Consider the following 20598-nt stretch of genomic DNA (forward strand, 5'->3'; position numbering starts at 1 on the left):
TTCCACAGTACTGTATTAGTCTTTCCTCTCTCATCAACTAATTCGTCGCTACTAATTTGTAGCTTAAACTTTCTGCGACAGAGCTTATTTAACAAACTGCTGAGCGCTGACAGCGTGTCTGTGATGTACGTCAGCACGCAAGTGACATCACGCTCTTTCTGACGGCTGAGAACTGAAAGTCATTCAGTGATAAATGATATAATGTATAGGAACTTATATATAATTAAATATGTATATGCAAATTTATATCGAAATACTGGAAATAGATTTAAAAGTCATCAGCGTTATTGAAAAAAAAATCTATCACGATATATATTGATATTGAATTATTGTCCAGTCCTAAGTTAAAGTTGACAAATTAAAAATGAAACACCCGAAATTACATGATACTCCAGAGTAAACGTGGACAGTGTGGCAATGATGCAATGATGTTAATCGAATTATGCGTCATAACATGTAAAACAGGATCATGAAAGGAACATTCAAAAAGCAACTTATGTAAATACCTTAAGCATATTATTGTCTTATTCTGATCAAGGCAAATAATTCGATTACTGATGCCCATGTAAACGTACTCAGATCTCCACTGCATCTGTGTTTCTGTTGCCACTGTGAAAATCAGCTGTAGTTCACTTAAGGAATATCCCCTTTTTCATGCAAACAAATCCCTCTTTTACCATTGTACACTTGACAAAAATTCTACACTCACCCATTTTTCTGACATTTCCAACCAGAGGTGCAGAAAAAAAAAAAAAGGGGGGGGGGGGGGCTGGGTCATGGCCCTTAAAGGATTATCAAGGCCACTTTGCTCTTATGGCTCGTGTCCACCGACTGGTACGGTATGGTACGGTTCGGTACGGGTCACCTTTATCAAGCTTGCGTTTTCACTACCAAGGGTACCCTTTTGGTGGGCGTGGTGTACGACAGAAAGTTTCAGTCGACATCATTCTCACTCGAGGAAATGTCTACAATAAAGCTGTATAGGTCGCTCACATATCATATGAGAAGCACTTTCTAACGTCCACTACTATGTATATGTATCACATTATGTATGTGTGTTGCCCTTTAAGAGCTGCACCCCAACCCCCCAGCGTGTGCGCTGCGGGAGGCAGTCTGCGTGTGTTAGGAGAGGGAGAAGGAGTGTGTGCGCTGCTCTTCCCCTCAAAATGCTCTACTTTTAAATATTGTTTACTTTATTTTGTGGTTTGAATTGTAATTCTTGTGACGCTGATGGAGGCTGACTATAAAGGTTTGTGTCTAAAATGATATTATCGTCTCGAAGTTCTTTTTTTTCACTTGCTATCCGGCGCAAAGCATCACAATTGGCGCCCGAACTTCTAATTCTGGACTCGGATTTTGTCGAAAATGTTCCAGGTCACAACCAACAACTGATTCTGCATTTATTTCTACAGAACTGTTCAAATTTTGTCTTTTCATGGACATTACTTAAAGTTTTCTGGAAGTTTCACTCAACGCTACTGATGCAAGGCATGGTAAGATTAGCTAAAGCTAGCAAAAGCTATTGTGCACCTGTCTGGACATGTCCTCTGCGATGCTGGACCCTAGTTTGCGGTTTGTGCTCTGTTAACCACCTTAACTTTGATTATTACTCCGTTTTGTGCATCTGAGAGCTCATTTTTGTAATGACTGAAGACTTTGCGGTCTTGTGAAGAATATTTTGCATGAATTTCATTTTTTTCTCTATCAAAGACTAAAAGGAGACTAATTTAATTGCCCTTGGATTTTTTTTTGCAAAACCATCACATTTCAGTGGACATTCGTTGTTTTGTGGATTGTTTTGGATATTTTTGGTGCTTGTGCATATTTCAACTGCTCCAATACAACAAACTTGAACTGTTTTTGTTTAAGGAAAATCTCCACTAGTTCTATTTCGGCTCTTTTTTGTCCCATTTTGAACTGAACAGACTTACATTGAACTGAACAGACTTACATTGAACTATACACAGTTCTCAAGTCACCATTAGTGCACTTTCTATACAAAAAAACTTGTACACTGTGACATTTGAATAATATTTGTTTGACCTGTTTAATTCTGTGTTGCACTGTTTGAAACAGATATTGGGTATATTTAATTTTCTTTCAATTATTCTGTCACACGCTTTACATTTTCTACTGTTTAGCAGTTACATTGTCTCGTTTAAGTGACTACACTTACCAATATGGCTAGTTATCCTGACATTAATGATGACTTTATTTACCCTTTAACTGGTCCTTCCTCTAGACAGAAGCAGAGGTTAAGAAAACAAAGTCTAGAAACTCAAATTGAGGTCCTAACAGCTGAAGTTTCAGATTTGCATAAATGTCTAAATGATTCCCTTGACTTGCAGTAGAAAGTGTTGAGACGTTTGGGGCCTAGAGAAGTTGGCTTAACAACAGGGCAAAAAGCGAAGTTTTCTCCAATTGCCACCTCTACTCCACACATTCCTGCGGATCGTGTGCCATATCAAGGTATGCATACTGTTGACGCTTGCCCATCAAATGTAACTTTCTCTCCCAAATCAAATCCTTCTGACATGTCCAGTACAAGTAGAATTCTGGCATCTGTGCTTTACCAGTCAAAACTGGAGCCACCTGTGTTTACGGGTAATGGCCGTGTGCATCCTGAAGATTGGTTACAGTCTGTCAATGTTTACAGAACTTCATTTGACTTAACTGATGCACAAATTCTCCTTGACCTACCTCGTTTTTTGGGGAAGGAACCAAAGAAATGGTTTTCTGTCCTAAGCTCACATGTTAATTCATGGACACATTTCTGTGAGTTGTTCAAGACAGTTTTTCTTCCATCTGACAACCAAGAACAGATAATGAGAGGTATTTTAGACCATTTTCAAACTTCTGACGAGCCTTTTCCTACTTTTGTGGCTCATATGTTAAGTGAATTCAAGAAACTGAAAACTCCACAAGCCGAATGTGAACAAGTAGACTTAATTTTTAAGCACACAGAATTTCACTCTATGGTACTTCTGTGTTCTCTGGTATGGATCTCCTTCTTAGAGCTCATGAGCTTCATGTTGTCTTGGGCTCGGGTGCATGTCTTCCTGTCACAGTGAGAGACAAAACAAAGACGAACAGGGAAACTCACTGCTTTAAATGCTTGCTTCCTGGCTTCACTAAGCATACTTGTCCGCGATGTAACAAATTTTTTGAGGCAAACTCAGAATATGTTGAACCTATGGATGCTCAGACAATGCCTACTCTTTCTGGAAGTTCAAACTTACCTGAACAAGGTGCTGCAAGTGATGGAGACTGCTCTGGCAGGCACTCTGGAAACTCCAGAGGAGGGAGAATGATTCGCAGAGGCAATCCTCTCTCCAGGAAATGACTTCGCCTCATTTGTCTGATGAAAATGATTTCTTTCTACATGTTCTTAGTCATGTTGAAGACACTGTATCTCCTTCTTTCTGGAACAGTCCATTTAAAGTGAAAATCAATCTGAGTTGCCAAGTGTTAGAAGCTACTTTAGACACTGGTGCATCTCTTTCGGCTATTCAAGCTGATATTGTTCAAACTCACCCCAAATTGACTGCTAACATTACACCAAGGACTACTTCACCAATTTTGCTGGCTGTTGGTAGCACTTGCAATCCTGTTGGCATTACTTGGTTGAATTTTGGATTCATGTGACAGCGCTTCTATCACCGTTTTGCCGTTGTTTCACATTTGCCATCTACCTTGGTCCTTGGTATGGATTTCATGCAACGTGCGTCAGTCTCTATTCATGTTCCTTCAAGAACAGTTGTAATTGGAAACAATCCCTTGATTGTTGACGAAATGGAGGGAAGTGACATAAATGAATCAAGAAGTAGCCTGTTCCTCATGGATGTCTCATCTTCTTTGCTTTCTCAAAAAAATGGATGAAGCTTGTTTAGGTCTTTCTGAAAAAGAACATATGACAGAACTGCTTGGGACATTTTTTGATCTTTTTCATGGACGCTTAGGACATACTAAGTTAGTTGAACACCACATTGACACAGGAACTGAAAAATCGGTTAACTTACCCCCTTATAGAACTTCTCCCGCTAAAAAACAGTTGATTGAAGAACAAATAGGGAAGATGCTAAGTGAAGGAATCATTGAACCTGCAGTGGGACCATGGCTGCCCCTGTTGTCATTGTTCAAAAACCATGTGGTGAACCACGTTTTTGTGTTGATTACCATGGATTGAATCAACTTACCGTTAAAGATTCATATCCATTACCGAGAGTTGATGAGTCCCTGGATTTCCTTTCCAGAGAGAAATTCCTGACAACAATTGACCTTTCTTGGGGATATTGGCAAGTCCCAATGGCTGAAAGCTCTAAACCTAAAACTGCTTGAAATTGACGTTCCTTACCTGGAACAGTTGCAGTCTTCATTAAGAGAAGCTCATGAACATGCGAAAGCGAGCTTGGAAGTTAGTCACTCAAAGAGAAAGGTACACTATGACAAGAAAAGACGTTGTGTTTATTATTCAATCGGTGACCTTGTCAAAGTAAAAACACACCCAAATTGTGATGCGTTAGCAAATTTCAGAGTTAGCATTTTCAAAGTTAGCACCACTTTATTCTGGTCCTTACTGTGTTGTTCCAAGTTTTGTCTGACGTAAACTACAGACTCCGAAAGCTGGATACAGGGGAGGATGTTGGTGTTTTTCATGTTGTAAACATGAAACCTTTTCATTCCAGACCTGACAATAGAGTACATGAGCGAGATGGTTTTTCATATGACTCATACATACTTGATGTAGACAATGTGTTTCTATCCCAAAATGTAAACTCTTGATTACCTGATGCATCAAATGTTGATATTGACCACTTGACTGACACTGATGATATGATATCCACGTGTGACAGACATGATTTTGCCCCTGTTGTTAACTTTGACACTCGTACACATGATCCCCATGACACTGATAATACTCAGAAAAATTATTGTTATGATTTAAGACCTAGACATGCTCCAAGAGTTACCACAGGTTGGTCACAAAAGAAAAGGACGAATGACTATCATACTAATAGACTTGACTTTAGGCGGTAGATGTTATTGTTATATGGGAGTTTATGGTACTATGAGTATATATACTTACCTATATTTCGTTGTATGTTTTTGATACGTTTAATAAAGTTGTTACTAATGTTCATCTACTAACAGAAATGTTTTGTTGCACTCCTTTGTTAAAGAATGACCTTTATAAGCATACAGAGTAATGTGTGAATTTCACTAACATGTATGTTAGTATATGCCCTTGTATGTGTGACATTGAACAGGGTTTTTTGTAATTCAGTTTCCATGTATGGAGTTGAACATACAAATGTTGTCCTTATGTTGTGTACGGCAGGGGACAGCCTTTTCTCTCCAGGGGGAATCTGTAACGTCCACTACTATGTGTATGTATCACATTATGTATGTGTGTTCCCCTTTAAGAGCTGCACAACAACCCCCCAGCGTGTGCGCTGCGGGAGGCAGTCTGCATGTGTGAAGAGAGGGAGAAAGGAGTGTGTGCGCTGCTCTTCCCCTCAAAATGCTCTACTTTTAAATATTGTTTACTTTTATTTTGTGGTTTGAATTGTAATTCTTGTGACGCTGATGGAGGCTGACTATATAGGTTTGAGTGTAAAATGATATTATCGTCTCGAAGCTCTTTTTTCACTGGCTATCCGGCGCAAAGCGTCACAATTTCCACAAAACAGATGCTTTACACACATAAATACTTCTGTATAAATGTTTATTACTAACTTTTCTATGAACATGAGTTGATTATAACAGCAGATCAATGACAGTGCGAAACAGACTACTGTAACGTCTGTAATTATATCAAATTACTAAAATGAACATATATACATATATATATATATATATATATATATATATATATATATATATATATATATATATATATATATATATATATATACACAGCCCCTTACAGTCTCTGATATGTTATCACCTACAGAAGAACACACACAGCAGACATTTTGTCCGTATTTAGGTTCAAAAACAACCCAAAATATAGTCCAGTCAGTGAAAACCTCTCATCTGTGTCTGTAATCTTCAGCAGCACATGTAGCCTCTGTTAGAGAGTAACTCCATCATTCCCAGTTCATATTAGTCCAAACGGTGATAATAACAATAATAGTTAAACAAGGCAGTTTGTTCATGTTTGACGACAAGGTTTGTTTGAGCCCAGGTCGACCATGGCTCGTTATTATATGTATATATCATTCCACTGTAATGTCTCGGCTCGTCGGCTGTGCGTGTATTTTAAACATGGTGGGTTTTTTGTTTTCATTTTAGCTTGTTGCGTAAGCGAATGACGCCTCTCTGTAAATCAATAGCGTTCAGCTGCGCATCTAGCTCCGCCTTTTGGTACCCTTTCGCGTGTTTGGTACCCTTTCGAAAGGGTGCCGAAAAAGTGGTACAGTACGGTTTGGTTCGGTACGCCTTTTGACAGTGGAAACGGCCATAAAAGCGTACCAAACTGAACCATACCATACCGTACCACTCAGTGGAAACGGGCCATAAGGAACCTTAAATGTAGCAGATTATTTTGAAACCTTGGCCAGATCTGTGCCTTGCCACAATTCAGTCTCTGAGCTCTTCAGGCAGTTGTTTTGACTTCATGATTCTCGTTTGCTCTGACATGAACTGTGAGCTCTTCATAGCACAGAAACAGCACTCCTAAGAGTTACAAATGACCTTCCCCTGTCATCTGAACGTGGTTGCAGTTCTCTTTTAGTGTTATTGGACCTCAGTGCTACATTTGACAAAATCAATCATAATATTCTCCTTTATAGGCTTGAATATTATGTTGCTTTTACAGAAACTGCATTGGCCTGGTTCAGGTTTTATCTATCTGAACGTTATCAATTTGTATCAGTTAACGAAAAGGCATCATACAGATCAAAAGTACAGTGTTGGGTACCACAAGGCTCAGTTCTTGGTCCCTTACTGTTCACACTATGCTACCACTAAGTGATATCATTAAAATACATGAGTTAGCTTCCACTGTTATGTTGATGATACACAACATTATATCTCCTCTCAACCTGATAACTAGTATGAATGTACAAAATTAACAGATTGTATAGCTGATATTAAAAATTGGACGACTAATAACTTCTTATTTCTAAATTCAGATAAACCGATGTCTTGCGTATTGGACCCAAAAACCTTACACGCAAAAACACAGTACATGGTAAAACCCTTGATAGATTCTCAGTTCAGTCCTCATCTTCAGTGAAAAATTTGGGGGTGATTTTTAATAGATTTTTGATATTTGTTTGAAGGCCAGATTTCAAGCATCTGTAAAACTGCATATTTTCTCCTTAAAAATGTTACCAAACTTCAACATATTCTATCAATGTTTAATGTGCAAAAACTTATTCATGCTTTCATGACCTCTAATTTAGACTATTGTAATGCGTTACAGTTGCCCTGTTGGCCTAATTAACAAACTTAAGCTAGTTTTTACTTTTTATTTTACTGACTACCAACAAAGCCCTGAACGGCTTTGCTCCCCAGTATTTGAGGGAGCTCCTGGTGCATTACAGCCCCTCATGTCCACTACGCTCAATTAATTTGGGACAATTGATTATTCCCAGAATATCAAAATCAACTGTAGAACTGTAGCGGTAGATTTTTTTCATATCTGGCACCTAAACTCTGGAACAGCCTTCCTAGCACAGTTCGGGATGCAGACACACTCTGTCACTTTAGAACTAGATTACAGACATATTTCTTTGCATTAGCACAGGGGTCACCAAAGTTGTTCCTGGAGGGCCGGTGTCCTGCAGATTTTAGCTCCAACCCTAATCAAACACACCTGAACAAGCTAATCAAGGTCTTACTAGGTATACTTGAAACATCCAGGCAGGTGCGTTGAGGCAAGCTGGAGCTAAACCCTGCAGGGACACCAGCCCTCCAGGACCGAGATTGGTGACCCCTGCATTAGCTTATGCAAAGTGACGCATGCTCGAATGACGTCACTGTCACTGGACGGTAGCCTCGGTAGCCTCGTTGTGTGTGTTTGGTGTTTAGACTCGCAATTTACATTTTTATCATAAAATACCTCCTCATTCGCTAAATATTTGTCTCTCCTACTTAGGGTGAACAATTCCTTAACACACTTATACAAACAAATCTACTTTCAAACCTTCTGTCTCTCGAGCATCCGCCTGTCGTTTGTAGCTTTAGCCTGCTAGCACCGCTGGTCAGCTAAAGCTACCGACCTCTTTCATTCACTTATTTTCTCACTTACTGGCTTTGCTCTTCACATTGTACAATGTCGCTTGCGTGTCCGTCCTTGAGTGCAGGTGAAGCATCGATGGAGGCATTGGAGCTGGAGCTGGAAGCAGTGGAGTGCCAGATTCGCTCCCACGAGACAAAGCGAGGGCGACTCCGGCCTTTGCTCGAACCCGTTATTCGCTCGTCTGATGTAAGTGTACAATAAAACCACGATACTCCGTCTTCCTCAACCCCGCGTGTTTCTCTGTCCAGGCCCAGCGCAGCGAGGGAGCGGCTCTCCCAGGCGTCGGTCCCGGGGCAGAACGTCTCCTCCTCCGGTGTTCCGAGATCCCCACGGAGAACCCCTTCGCCCCTCTCCGCGAGACGGGTCGCGATGTGGCCATCATCGGCATATCAATCGTGCGCCACGTCCGCTCCGCTTCCTCCAAAGGTAACAAAGTACACACTTTCTGCTTAAGAATATTTCTGCACAGATACCTACTATCCTGAGCGCTGCCGAGAGCCTCGGTGCCATCGTCCTCCACGTGGGGACAAACGACACCGGGTTTCGGCAGACGGAGATCCTGAAGAAGGACTTCAGGAGCCTGATCGAGACGGTTCGACGCACCTCGCCCGCTACGCAGATCATCGTTTTTGGACTGCTTCCTACCTACTGCCGAGGAAATGAAAGGTTCAGTAGACTTTTTGCTCTGAATGAATGGCTATTAACATGGTGTGAAGAACAGAAATTGCTCTTTGCTAATAACTGTAATCTTTTCTGGGAGTGTCCTAGGTTTTTCCGGGCTGACGAGCTGCACCCCAGTCGAGCTGGAGCTGAACTCATGTCAGACAACATTTCCAGTTTACTTCGCTCTATCCGACTAGTGAGTAAAAATTCACAAAATTCACAAATTAGCCATATAGATTCCTATTCGTCCCACACAAATAACAGTAATGCATACCTGACTAACCCCATAGAGACTGTGTCTATTCCTCGTATTATTAGATCAAGAAATAAACGTACTGTGTGCTCCAGAAATAATCTATTAAGAATTAAACCAGAAAAACAACTAAAAAGTGAAAATACAAATTTCATAAAGCTTGGTCTCCTAAGCCAAAAACTATGCATGTTATCTCTCGCTCTAATCACCATATATAGACCCCCAGGACCCTTTGTCAATTTTCTAAAAGAGTTTTCTGATTTTATCTCTGAATTACTAGTTAAAACTGATAAAATACTAATTGTAGGAGACTTTAACATCCACATAGATGACACTAACGACACATTAGGGCTCGGATTTATGGGTTTATGGATTTGCTACATTCACTAGGGATAAAGCAAAACGTTATTGGTCCAACCCATCGCTTAAAGCATACACTAGATCTAATTCTGTCTTATGGAATTGAGGTCATTGATGTAGACATTATAGCGCAAAGTGATGATACTACAGACCACTACCTCTTACTATTTAAGCTGTGTTTACCTGAAATTAGCAGATCTGCTCCAATATATCGCGCTAGTAGAACTATTGTTCCATCCACCAAAGATGAATTTATAAATAACTTACCTGATATTTCGAAATGCACCCACAAACGCAAATGACCTTGATGTAGTAACTAGCAGTATGGATGCCATCTTTACTAGCACTCTAAATACTGTGGCACCCATCAAACTAAAAAAGGCTAGAGAGAATAAAACTACACCACGGTATAATAGTCATACCTGCGCTCTCAAAACAGCAACCCGTGCCCTGGAATGTAAATGAAAAAAAAACTAATTTAGAAGTTTTTAGAATTGTGTACAAAGACAGTATGTCCAGCTATGGGAGGGCTTTAAAATCTGCCAGGGCTGAGCACCTCCGCAAACTGATAGAAAATAATCATAACAATCCTAGATTCTTATTTAACACCATCGCTAAATTAACAAATAATCGGTCATCTTTGGAACAAAATGTTCCACCGCAAATTAGTAGTGATGACTTCATGAATTATTTCAGTGATAAAATAGAAGGCTTTAGACAGAAAATAGGAGATATTAAACTTTTTGCACCGCCTTATACATCAGGTCCAGTTAACATCCCACCGAATCAAAATAACCTACAGTGCTTCAAAATCATAGAACAGGAAGAGCTAGAAAAATTATAAATAGCTGTAAACCAGATACGTGTATGTTGGACTCAATTCCAACTAAATTACTAAAAAGAATTGCTACCTGTTATAGGAGAACCTCTTCTTAACGTTATCAACTCTTCTTTAGTGTGTTTTAGTCGGGTTTCAGAGCTCATCACAGTACAGAAACTGCATTAGTGAAAATAACCAACCATTTACTCTTAGCTGCTGACTAAGGGTGCATCTCGCTATTAGTTTTACTCGATCTTAGTGCGGCATTTGACACAATTGACCACGGTATCCTCATAAATCGCTTAAAGTCTACAGGTGTCCAGGGACAGGCTCTACAATGGTTTAAGTCATACTTAGCTAACCGTTACCAGTTTGTGAATATTAATGGGCAGCCTTCACAAGTCAGCCCAGTAAAGTATGGGGTGCCTCAAGGATCAGTTTCAGGCCCTTTGCTGTTTACAATATACATGCTACCCCTGGGAGACATTATTAGAAGACATGGGATCAGCTTTCACTGCTATGCAGATGATACTCAATTATAAATTTCAACTAAACCTGACGAGATGTCTAAACTGTCCAAGCTAACTGAGTGTACTAAAGATGTTAAGGACTGGATGACCAACAATTATCTTCTCTTAAACTCAGACAAAACAGAATTATTACTTATTGGGCCTAAATCCTATACACAGCAGATCTCACAACTCGACCTACAATTACAGGGATACAAAGTTAGCGTTAGCTCTACTATAAAAGATCTGGATGTCATATTAGACAGCAATTTAACTTTTAAAAAATCATACATCCCATGTCACAAAAACTGCTTTCTTTCATCTGAGAAATATTGCTAAGTTACGAAGTATACTATCCATCTCAGATGCAGAAAAGCTAGTCCATGCTTTTATGACTTCTAGGCTGGACTACTGTAATGCACTGTTTGCTGGCTGCCCAGCATCCTCTATTAACAAACTTCAATTAGTACAAAATGCAGCTGCCAGAGTTCTTACCAGGTCTACAAAATTTGATCACATCACACCAATTTTATCCTCCTTACAGTGGCTGCCTGTTAAGTTTCGTATTGAATTTAAAATATTGCTTCTTACATATAAAGCTTTAAATAATCTAGCTCCTGTTTATCTAACCAACCTTCTGTCTCGCTACAATCCAACTCGTTCTTTAAGATCTCAAAACTCAGGGCTTCTGGTAGTACCTAGAATAGCAAAGTCGAGTAATGGAGGTCAAACCTTCTCATTTATAGCTCCTAAACTCTGGAATAGCCTTCTTGATAATGTCCGAGGCTCAGACACACTCTCCCAATTCAAAACTAGATTGAAGACCTATCTGTTTAGTAAAGCATACACTCAGTGCACCACTTAGCGAGCTTCCACACAGGTTTCTGTACCTTGTTTATATACACTAGGAACAGCAGCTACGCTAATTATTCTCTTTATTCTCCATTTCCACCTGGGGATACTCTTCCCGAGGCCCTCAGACTATGCAGAGTCACTGATTCGATTCAAGACCAACGACGAGATGATCCCAAGATTTCCATATCCTGGACCAGGCCGTATCCTGAGCAGCTACTGTGGGGGTCATGGAGGAGTGAATAACATGAGACTGATTCCTGTGACGCTCCAGGGACAGATGAGTCTTCGCTGAGGCTAGCTTCCAGCCTCCGCCGCTGAGACTGCAGCTCTGCACTAAAAACTGAACTACACTGTTCCTGTTTACTATGACCACAATCTACATTGTAAAAACGCTATACAAATAAAGGTGAATTGAATTGAATTGAATATACATAAAACACAAATGCTTTTGAAATTGAAATCCTCTAAAGCATTGCTAGTCTGCATTATTTAGCAAAACCGAAGCATACACACACACACACACACACACACACACACGTAAGAATCTGTATGTGCCTGTAAAAGTATTGTACTGGTTGTATTCATTTTACACTGGTTAAAACAACAATTGTTGCAAATATAAGTAGCCATGAATGTACTCACACCCTCCGAGATGAAAGTACTGAACCTTGGCAGCATTTGGTACAGCCCTGGGTCGGTGGCTATGCTCTGCAGTGCCTCCTGGTAGAGTAATCACATTGACATAAATACAAATAAAAATGGATCATGGCCTACATGCATACACAAGTGGTAAAAAAAATCAAAAACATCTTTAATGCAACAAATTGCAATAAAACATTTTATATTGGGATTAGGAACAAAAATCTGAACCAAAATTTTAAATGCTATAGGTCAGAAAACTGCCCATGAGGCTATCAGCTCACAAAACTACAATGCGTTTCACAATTTTCTGAATGCAATGAGACTTTCTCTTTAATTGATTCTGAGCTTAGTTTTTTTCTCCAATATATGGCTTTGTATGTTTGCAATAGGAACCAATCGCTTGCTCTGTTCATACAGGGACCGGACAGCCTTTAAGAAAGAGGTTCGGACCCCATCCTCCAAGACCACCCCCCACAGAATGCCACAAGGAACACAGACTTGAGGTTCGTAGGGTGCATCTCATCCACCCCAGCTGTTTTGCACTGTGGAGCTTGGAAACTACCCCAGAGACTTTAGCTTGGGTATACCATCTGACATCCATCCCCAGCCGAGGTCAACAGCTTGCCATTTCTGCTGTAAGCAGGGATGGTGTGGAACTGCTTCCCCTGTTCTGAGACGTAGAACAGTTTGCCAGAATATTTTTGGCTGACCTGTAGTCTTCCTCCATGGTCTTCCCGAACTCTTCCTAGGCCCAAGTTTTTGCTGCTGCGACTGCCCAAGCTGCAGCATGCTTGGCTTGTTGGTACCCATCAGCTGTCTTGGTAGTCCTACAGGTCAACCAAGGCTGGTAGGACTCCTCCATCAGCTTGACAGCATCCGACAGCTTATTTCTAATGTCCACCACCAGGTTCGTGGATTGCCACCACGACAGGCACCACAAGCCTTGCATCCACAGCTCCTCATGGTGTGCCATGTGCACTCATGGGCACCCTTATGCTCGAACATTACATCACCCGTTTCAATTCACATCATTATTTAAATTTGAGGTTGTATGTAATGAACAGTTTTATTGACAATATTGGTTCAGTCAAAGTTGTTAAGAATGACTAGATCTAAAATGCTAAGATCCCAGTGCCTTATTTCTTTCAAATATCTCACAGACGTTTGTACAACACTTAGTACTTTTTTCAGTACCCCCTCAACTGAGGTTGCAACCAAGCTGTACAGTTATCAAAGTGTCTTGTAATAGGCCATTTCCACTCAGTGGTACAGTTCTGTATAGTATGGCATGGTACGCTCTTTATATTCAATTTCCACTGTCAAAGGTACAAAAAAAAGCAAAATGTTATGTACCACTTTTTGTGTACCCTTTCCAAAGGTTAAAGGTTATAATAAGATCAGAATCAATTTCAGAGAGAATTGTTATGAATTTATAGCTCTATATATGATATGTAGTTTGCCCTTTAATGACATTAAATGATAAATGTAGTTTAATGGGCAGCAAATGTCTTCAATTTGATCACAATTAACTGGTATAAAAAAATTGTTGTAAACCTGTAAAAATACAAAAAGGGTACCCTTTCCAAAGGTTAAAGGTTAAACTAAGATAGAATCGATTTCAGAGATAATTGTTATGAATTTATAGCTCTATACATGATATGTAGTATGACCTTTAATGACATTAAATGATAAATGTAGTTTAATGGGCAGCAAATGTCTTCAATTTAATCACAATTAACCTAAATTTGTTGTAGACCTGTAAAAATACAAATAAACACATACCGCTCTTTTAGCTTCACAGGATCCCACACAGGCTTCAGTAATTTCTTTATAGTACAACTGCTGCTCCACAGAGAGCTCATGTGTGCTACGTGGTTTCATCCGCATCTTCTCCTTTCCTGAAATGCCAAAGAAAAAAATGTGAAAATGGTTGTAAAGTCAGCAGAATAATCCACTAAAACACAAAAGTTTTGTTCCTCGCCACTGGCTTGCTTTATTTGGGACTTGTGGAGCTGTGCATCGATGGATTTGGTCTTCAGTGTTTGGACTTTCAGCAGTAAAAATTAAACCACACTGAAATAAACTAAACTGACAGAGTTTAATTTACTTGAACTCCTATGTTAAGTTGCTTTGACACAATCTACATTGTAAAGGCGCTACAGAAATAAAGATGAATTGAATTTAATTCTTTACTAAACTAATTTCTGACCTTTGACATCAGCAGAAACTGCACCCTGACCCTTGGCTTGAATAAAGCCTTCGTCTTCCTGTCCAGGTTTGACAGCTTTGAGCGGCTCTGTGGACTCTGCCTTCTGCTGCTCTTTAGAGGCTGAAAAAAGAAGAGAAAGGGTAAGGAAATCACATTTTCTATTACTCAATATGCTAGGAAAAGCCTACTAATGTACATATTTGCACAGAACACCCTAAATAATTTTCCATCACACTGGCCCAAACTACTGACAAAAAAGACTAAGACCTAAAAGAATAAGAACTTGGCTGTTTTTCACCATAATTTTATATTTGGTGTTGTTTGTTAATCAAAGCTAATTAAACAAACATAAAAATTCAAATTGCATGTTGCAGTGCTTCTCAAACGGTTTCTGTCATTCCTGACATTGGAGGTAGGGAAGAGTTCTGTGCCCCACCTGTCACCCAAATGAAGTGCTAATAACCTAGGGTTTCAAGTTTAACTGTAAAAATGTATTGAAATATCACATTTTGTGGGCAGCACGGTGGTGCAGAGGGTAGCACAATCACTTCAGCAAAAAGGTCAATTGTCAGTTGGCATTTCAGTGTGGAGTTTGTATTTTCTCCCCATGTTTGCGTGGGTTTCCTCTGGGTGCTCCGGTTTTCTCCACAAATTCAAAAACGTGGTATAGGTGAACTGGTTAAGCTAAATTGTCCGTACTGTATGCGTGTGAAAGAGTGTGTATGGATGTTTCCTAGTTATGGGTTGCAGCTGGAAAGGCATTGGCTGCTTAAAACATATGCTGGATAAGTTGACAGTTCATTCCACTGTGGCGACCCCAGAACAATAAAGGGTGGGGAAAAAAATGAATGAATGAAGGAATGAATCACATTTTAGTTAACAAGAACTGCTGTCTGTCCTGATTTTCTCTTGGTAGTAATTTGTACTACTAAATTTGCATTAATCAAAAATGAAAATTTCTGATATTGTAGCTTTAAAATGCTGTTCCTTTAAAATGTAATAATACTGATTATTTGAAACAATACATTGAAGTACAGAGTAATAATGAAATAAAACTGAAGCAGTCAATTAAAAACAACAATAACTGCTGTTCTTCTGTACAATGTGAATGTACAATACAAGCAAAACTATGACATTGTTATTAAATTATATAAATGCAAACTGATATATATATTTGCTATTACAAAACTATTACATTTTATTGTAAAATGTTCCATAATAATGGGTGCAAATGTACAGTATTAACATAAAATTACTTAATATTCTAATATCGCACAAAGATAATAATAGAATTTGACATATTCATACATTTTAGACAGTGTTTACACTTATATTTTTACCCAGGATGCATCAATATAATGTTAGATTATTTGACTTGCAAGTCAAAAAAAAAAGAAATCTTATATACTGAAATATATAACGCACAAATTTAAAATACAATAGAATACATATATTTCAAAAGTGGGCAATTATTTATATGAATGACATAATGGCTGTGCCATGAACAGTGTGATGACTGAGCTGCATCCCCAGGTACTCCATTGAGTGTTGTATACCGAAAGCGGACTTCTCGGACAAATCTGTCTCCCCTTAAGGCTGTTTTATACTTCTGCGTCAAGTGCACGCGTATGCTACAGTGCAGCCGACGCAAGGACGCGTCGCTGATGCGCGCCTCTCCAAAAATTAACTACACGTCGCAATGACGCGTATCGCAAGCTCTGTGATTGTTTGACTTGGAAGTGCTGACTAGTGTGGGCGGGACAGAGGGCCGCGCGAGTCCGTTGGAGCGACTGTTTACAAGTGTCGACTGTTTACAAGGAGCTCCGGATGGAGACTGTTGCTTTGTGTTCACCTTATGGTTAAAGTTGTTGCTTGTCTGCCGGTTCCTGCCTCAAAATGAGCGAGTTTGAACCACTTGTACATTAAGGAAGCGTTCAGAAAAAACAAAACACCAGCGAAGAAACTCGACACAGAGGAACATAAACACCTACTAGCGTTTCGGAAGTGTTATTGCAGAGCAACAGAAACAGCGCGCAGAAGTATGATTGCACAGCTACGTGCGTTGCATGCATCCTGGGTCACGCTGATCACTTGACGCAGAAGTATAAACCAGGCTTTAGCATGCACGCATGTCATGTGGCACCTGCAGTTAAACTCAAAGTGATTTATCATAAATACAAAAAAATGTTTTTTGCATTGCTGGTAATAGCCTCTATTTCTTTTTAACTTAATGGGTGGATGTTTATTTTACCTACATGGAGAGAGTGAGCTAACCTATTTTGCACACAAGATCTGTTGTCGATAAAGACTAAAATATAATTAAACTCACAAAATGCTGTGAGACCTAAAGTACATGCAAACGATGAGGGTGTGCCCCATGAGTCATGCAACAGTCTGTTCTGTGTTCTTATTGGTCTTTTGTCCACTGGGGTTTTATACTCGTGAATCTTTCACACGAATGTGGAATCAATGGAGTTTGAGGCTCTTGCTATGTTAATTTACATATACCATATGATCTATTACCGGTATTTGACTATGCCTAGGTATACCCAGGTATTCTTTATATGACACGTTTAAAGGAAAAAAATGGCATATTTCAGATTTACAGTTCTTTTTAGGCACAAGTTCTTTTTGCTGCTGTCATTTTCCCTATTTTCTGCTACACCTGACATTTTCACTCTCTGCTCTGACCTATGTGGGACCAGATTAACTTTGATCTAGCAAATAGCAGAACAGTACCTACATGGGAGGCAGGTATAAATATAGTAAGGACTCATCTGATTGGTCAAATTTGGACAACCTCTGCATGCAACACAATAGCTTGGCACAAAAATATCTGTAAATTATCGCAACTCTCTGCAATATGGATATCGCATATACTTTTTTGATATATCGTGCAGCCCTAATAATCATCACCATATCCCAAAAAAGATAAACGACAGTAAAAAGGAAAACCGATCACTCTCTGAGTAATGTCAGCATGATGGACAAATTTCCCCTTTCTCCATCTGCTCTCTGAGACCCACATTTCAAAGTGTGAAATTCAACCCCAAACATCAAGCCCAATTTAAACCATGGTCCACGAAAATAACCTTTGTGTGATTCGAGGTACCTGGTGTTTGATAATAAATTTTATAATTTACAATCTACAATCTGTTGCGCAACATGCATATAAAAAGCATATAAACACCTCCCAGTTCACAGCACACAGAGAATTTGAGAACAATTAGGCACATTTATATTGCTTACTGAAAATGAGTGACATGCATGAAATGATTTGGTGTGTTTTTAAAACTGGATTTATCTCCTATTTATCAGTCTCTTTCTTTCCATTTATTGAAAAAATAACAATAACCAGCTAGATGCAAACCAATCAGGCTTCAAATGGGGACATACCACTGAGGCTGCACTACTCTCGGTCACTGGAGCATTGCATATTGTCAAAACAGGTTCTAAATCATCCATTCTGCTTTTAAAGGACCTGTCTTTTGATATGGTGAACCACCAGATTCTACTGTCCACCCTCTTCTCAATGCACAACACTAAAACCAGTATGTGCTGGTTGGAGTCTTATCACACCGGCAGATCATTCATAGTTGCTTGGATAGGAGAGGTATCCAAAGCTTATCAGCTAGTCACATGGGTTTCTTTCTGTTTTTGGTCCCCTTCTATTTTGTATTAACACCACATCGCCGGGAACCATCATCCAATTACATGGTTTCTCTTATCATTGTTATGCCAATGACACATAGCTTTTCTTTCATTTCACCCAGATGACCCAATGGTAGCAGCAAGGAACTTGCACCGCCTGCAGGATATATCTGCTTTGATGAAAAACCATCACTGACAGCTTAATCTGGCAAAAAAAAGAAATAATTGCCTTCCCTGCAACTCCACACACTCAACACAATTTCTCAATCCAACTGGGATCATCTACTATTACCCCATGTAATGTCCTTCGAAGAGCACATTGACAACACAACTCAATCATGCAGATTTGCACATTATAACATTAGACTCTTCTTAATAGATCATGCTGCACAACTCTTAGTCCAAGCCCTTGTCATTTCAAGGCCGGACTATTGCAATACTCTTCTAGCTGGACTCTTATCTTGCACCCTTAAAGGGCCATAAAACCCCCTCTTTCAGTTCAAGTCTACCTCAGAATTTTTTTTCAAAAAATGCTCAGAGATGGGGTGGAGCGCTGAGAGCAGAGGGAGGGGTGGGCGTGGCAAGTAGAGCACGGGGAAAAAGAAGAGGTTTTGTCAGTAGGCTTACCAGCTCAAGATAATGAAAATCCGATACAAAACGTGGGGAGATGCATGATTTTATAGTTTACAAAGTTAACATGCAAAAAATAAACAGTAAGTAACTTAATGCTGTGACATCTACGATATGCTATATATATTGTTTCATATAATATATAACCACAATTTGTTATAGCATTATAAAGATATTTATGTTCATATAAACACTATAAATGAGGAGGACTTCTCTCCTCATGCCGGTAATCCGGAGGACTTTAAACAGGTGAACACGGCAGCATGGATTTAGGCGATGTGTCGGAATGGTAGCGATATCAACTAATAAAAGACTAAGTCCGCCATTCTCCAATACTCATACAGCAAAAATGCTTGTTGCACATAAACAGGTTGGCTGTATCGGTAGCCTGGACAGCATTGCGGAGAAAGCCATGCAACAAACTCCTCGGATCATAGAAACAAACACATACGACGCTTCATGAATGGCTAAATACCCCATGAGTGCCCCATGCACGGACGCATTCTTACAGCTCGGCGGGTCTGTGTTCTGTCATCGAAATGCACCATAGACCGTAAGCACGTGATCTCATGAATATTTAAGAAGCAGGGTCTTCACATAGGATAAGAAAACTCCGCAATGAATAATAATGAGAAACCGATGCGTCATCACTCCACTAGCAGTTGCGCACTACATCAACGATTTTGGTCCCGCCCCAAAAATTATTTTAAACCCGAAAGATGAAATTAGCTAACAAAAGCTCAAAATTATCCAGTTTTCCCCACAAAAAAGCAGACAGGTGCTAACGTTGTCTTAAATGATGCTCAACACACAAATTTGTTAAAATATCAAAAAAAGTACTCTAAGGTGTCTTGAACCTTTTAAGGGCACATAGGTTAGCCCTTTTTTCATATTTAATATAAGTCTTTTGTGTCCCCAGAATGTGTCTGTAAAGTTTCAGCTCAAAACACCCATCAGATTATTTATTATAGCTGTTTGAAGTGTCTATATTATAGCTGGAAAAAAGGTTTTGCTGTTTTTTTTTTGTACTGGCCCTTTAAGGCTAGTCCTCCCCGCCCACCGTTCCCACGTGCCTGTCAGCTGCCCTCGGCTGCCTCAGGGAGCAGATCTTACATAATGTGTGTAAGAAATACTACAGTAAGAACTTCAACAATCACTATTTGATGCATTTTTTTGTGGATTTGCAACAATGAGTCACACACAATGTCATTACAAAGTTCACGCACACACACAGCAAGGACACAAACACATAGCGCACACACATACACACACACACAAACGTAGCGCAGACATACACACACACATAGCTCAGATACGAAGACACAGAGAGAGAGAGAGAGAGAGAGAGAGAGAGAGAGAGAGAGAGAGAGAGAGAGAGAGAGAGAGAGAGAGAGAGAGAGAGAGAGTCCACAAACCGGGATTGAAGCATCTTCCTTTATAACTGTTCTGACACGCGGCTGTGCTGATTAAGTGAAACTGAAGTGCATCACTGTAATTCATTTCATGCTCTGTTTTAAAACATTTTAAACTTGTGAAACTCACTCTTGATCACGTTTGATGATCATTAATGATCCTAGTGAACTGAACACAACTTTTATTCCCGGTTGCTTTGCGCTCCTCTGGTCTTGATTATATGATTATACACGTGACTACCGGACATGTTAATGCGTGCAGCTGTCAATCAATATTGGTGGGCGGGGGGACCGCTCTCCTACGTAAAGTTGCGGTCGATCTGAAAACAGCTCCAATTGGTCCACC

At 39.7% G+C, this 20598-nt stretch overlaps 1 protein-coding gene across 1 annotated transcript in view; it reads right to left on the reverse strand.

Moving 5' to 3' along the window:
• Positions 1-20598, reverse strand: part of taf6 (TAF6 RNA polymerase II, TATA box binding protein (TBP)-associated factor) — a 101395-nt gene that overhangs the window by 42208 nt on the left and 38589 nt on the right. Inside the window, exons 6-8 of the mRNA XM_056457147.1 lie at positions 14560-14679; positions 14133-14248; positions 12351-12428 (exon numbers count right to left, since the gene is read on the reverse strand). Of these exons, the coding sequence (XP_056313122.1) occupies positions 12351-12428; positions 14133-14248; positions 14560-14679 (314 nt within the window). The remainder of the gene's footprint in view (positions 1-12350; positions 12429-14132; positions 14249-14559; positions 14680-20598) is intronic.

Source organism: Danio aesculapii, chromosome 5 (genome assembly GCF_903798145.1).
Source record: "Danio aesculapii chromosome 5, fDanAes4.1, whole genome shotgun sequence".
Lineage (NCBI taxonomy): Eukaryota > Metazoa > Chordata > Actinopteri > Cypriniformes > Danionidae > Danio > Danio aesculapii.